The 3,809-nt window shown below is 39.3% G+C and overlaps 1 protein-coding gene across 1 annotated transcript; it reads right to left on the bottom strand.

The window, feature by feature from the left end:
- Positions 1–300: 300 nt before the first annotated feature.
- On the bottom strand, positions 301–3,343 carry LOC105421645 (pentatricopeptide repeat-containing protein At2g27610). The gene has a single exon (XM_011629758.3). It carries the CDS (start codon positions 3,148–3,150, stop codon positions 478–480), a length of 2,673 nt encoding a protein of 890 aa, XP_011628060.3. The 5' UTR covers positions 3,151–3,343; the 3' UTR covers positions 301–477.
- Positions 3,344–3,809: the final 466 nt, after the last annotated feature.

Genomic DNA, 3,809 nt, shown 5'->3' on the forward strand with positions numbered 1-3,809 from the left:
GAACTGATTTTGAAAATGCGGCTTAACTCTTGTGAGAGATTCTGTGCAGTCAAATTGCAAAATAAATATGAAACACCACTGTCACAAGCATTTCCCAGAGTCAGTTCTGCCAATCTGGGATCTTAGAATGTTTCATCTAATGATGAGAGTATGATATAAAACTTACACTAGATTAGGGACAGCAAGGTTACTCGAGCTAGCCAAGCCTCTCAGCACTTCCCGTTATTATCAACTTTAGTGCGTGAGTTATTATACATGAATCTGATGTAAACATGGGCATGATGACATAACACTACAGAAGATCCAGAACTGAACAATTTATCATTTTTTACCTGATAAACATAAACTACACAATGAGGTATTCACAATCTCTTCTTCTATAATTATGTGGACTACAATAATTCAAAACCATGATTAGTGTCAAGGATTTTCCTTCCTGGTCAATGATAAATCTTAATAGAATGTAACTCATCCCACCTACCAATAATCAGAACATGAGCAAGTCCCTTCTCTAAAGCAATGAAAACGCCTCGAGTCCCTCAAAACAATTTCCCTTGTTTCAATCAAGGAAACCAATTTCATCCAGTTATGACAATCTCCACATATTCGTAGGTTCTTGATGACCCTAATTGGCTTACCAAGTGGGCTACTCAAAAGCCCAAAAGAGACTGCAAGCTTTTCACTGTGATTTTGGATAATAGCTTCCTTTTGCACCTCGTCCACATCATGCAAAACGAGTTCTGTTAGAGGAACATAACCCAATTCACTAATTCTCACATCCAAGTCCTGCAACTTTGCACGAATCTTCTTTATCAGAGGGTGAAAAACATCCCCTGCAACAAATTCGTGCTTGTGGTTATTGATTTCAATCCAACTGCACCCAAATTCCTTCTTTAAGCCCCTGCTTTTCATCTCTCTCCTCACTTGCACTGCATGTTCCCACTTCCCACACGAAGCATACATGTTATAGAGTAACACATATGCTGTCTCATCACTGGGTTCCAACTCTAGGACAATCTTCGCAGCATGAACTCCAAGCTCTAATTCTTTATGAACATGGCATGCTCCAAGTAAAACTTTCCATAGGCAACTTTGGCTCTCTAAAGGAGCAGTCTTGATGAAATCCCTGGCTTTGTAAAGCTGGCCTGCACGCCCAAGAAGATCAACGATACAGGCATAGTGTTCCTTTTGAGGTGTCATGTGGTAATCTAGGATCATAGATTTGAAACAATGGCTGCCTTCCTGGAGCAGGCCAGCATGGGCACAACCAGTAAGTACACCAAGAAAAGTAATGGAATTTGGCTCAATGCCATTGAATCTCATTTCCTCAAATAATCTGAGGGCTTCAAGACCCCTACCATAATGGGCATACTCGGTGATCATAGCAGTCCATGAGAAAACATCTCTCTCTATCATTTTAAGGAATATGGTCTCTGCATCACTTATGCTTCCACATTTTCCATACATTGATATTAGAGCATTCTGAATTGATCGAGAAGATTGGAGTTTTGTCTTAAAGATGAATCCATGAAATTGTTTGCCTAATTCAAGAGCCGTGGATTTTCCACATGTAGTAAGGAGTATCGAAAGCGTTAGATCATCCAATTCGATCCTGTGTCTGTGCATGTCCATAAATAGTCTATTGGCATCGTGGGGATATTCATTGCTTGAATACCCATCCAGCATCGCATTCCATGAGCACAAGTCTCTTCTGCCCATCTTTTCAAACACTATCTTGGCAAAGAGTGGTCTGCCACAGTTGGCATACATGGTCATAAGGCCATTGTAGGTCGAAACATCTACTTCACAAAAATTCTTTAAGAGATATGCATGTATCTCTCTACCACTTCCTAAGGATGCTGATGCAGAAGATGCACTGAGCATAATGTTTAAACTGGCTTTGTCAGGCGAAATACCAGAAAAAATCAATTCATAAAAGAGATTGAAAGAATCCTCAGTTTGCTTATTTTGCAAGTGCCCAGATAGCATTGCATTCCATGAAACAATGTCATGGCTAGGCATGCTTTTGAATACCTTCTTGGCTCTTGAAAGATCACTACATTTGGCATACATTGTAATGATGGAATTTGAAATCGACACATCCTCTTCAAGCCCAGACTTAATAAGCCAGCCATGGAGCTCCATGCCCTGGTTCAAGACTCTAAGAGAAGCCACCACACTGAGAACACTCAGCATTGTTACCCTATTGGGTTCGACCCCTTCTACCTGCATATCACGAAACACATCTAAAGCACCTGTGTCAAATCCATTTCGTTCATACCCTGAAATCATTGCATTCCATGTCACCGTATTTTCTCGGGCCATGTTATTAAACACTCTAATTGCCTCTTCCAAAATTCGAGATTTTGAATACAATGTAATGAGAGTATTCCCCATTGTTGAATCCAAGTTAAGCCCTTGTTTGATAGCAAACCCATGCATTCCTTTCCCAAATTTCAGATCCCCTACCGAAGCAAAAGCACCAATCAGACTTCCATAAGTTCGCTCATTGGGCCTCAAACCTTGCACCAGCATTTCTGAAAATAGATGAAAGCTTTCATCCCAAAGACCATGGCGAGAGTAAGCCGATATGATAGAATTCCACAACGAAGCATCATAATGGATTGATTCTTCAAACACTTGTCGTGCATGATCCAAAAAATCACAGGCTGCATACATTGTCACAAGAGCAGTATTGACGCACAAGTCGGAGAACAGACCAGTGTACACCGATTGCGCATGGAGTTGCTTGCCAACATACACGTCAGCCGTGCATGCGCTCGCCTTGAGAAGCCCTCCCAAAACAAACTCGTTAACACTCAATCCTTCCAATTTCATCTGACTGTAAAACTCCAAGGCATCTGAGAAGGGGCCAAGCCGAGCACTCTCGTTGACGAGAGCCGACCATGAGCGTGTATCTCTCACAGGCATTTCCTCAAACTTTTGGCGTGCAGTTTTTGGAACAATCGAGAGGCTGCTTGCCTGAAATGGGGACTGTGCAATCTGAGATATTTTCTCTGTTGAGATGGAGTACGGTGTTTGTATTGGGTTGGGAGGAGGAGTTGATGGGGGTGTGAGGGAAGAGAAGAGATGGCCATGGCTGCCTGTGAATAATGAGCAAAGTGTGGGGCAGAGAGTAGGACGTAGCATGCGAGTGTTAGCATGAGGAAACTAGAACAACTGCGGCACTTGGCAGGATAGAAATTTACTTTACATCATACAATAAAGACCCACCTCATTACTCATCGGACATTACAATTCAAGTGTTGAAAAATATTTAAATTGGTCATGTCAGTTCCAACATTATCGTTGTTAAAAATAAAAAATAAAAATAAAAAATTTGAAGTTCTAAAAATCACACGTATTACAACAAATCATCTAAAAATCTATTTCCCCTAAAAATAAGTGTTAACAAATTTACACCATTTTTATAGTTTCAAATTTTATATTCAGTATTGAAAATTGATTTTAGAACCATGAAGATTGGAGATTGGAGATTTTTTATGCTCAAAATGCTTTTTGGATGAAAATTTGAGGTAGAGGCTTTTTTATTTTGTTTTCATAAAACCTACGTCCTATATAGGAACTTCATCTTTTAATCTTTCATTTGTAATTTCATCAAAAAGCTTATAAAAAGTAAAAATAAGTTTAAAAAAACATAGTTGGAAGTAACCAAAAAAAACATAATAGCTTATTTAGGGTTTAGCCTTAATATGGCAAAACAGCTTATCATAGTTCATGTAGTCAATTTCAAATAGTTATATAAAAAAAAAAAAAGCTACAATATCAATATTTATCTCTTGAACAAC

Source organism: Amborella trichopoda, chromosome 12 (genome assembly GCF_054954075.1).
Source record: "Amborella trichopoda isolate Santa Cruz 75 chromosome 12, AtrichopodaSantaCruz75HAP2 v2.0, whole genome shotgun sequence".
Classification (NCBI taxonomy): Eukaryota; Viridiplantae; Streptophyta; class Magnoliopsida; order Amborellales; family Amborellaceae; genus Amborella; species Amborella trichopoda.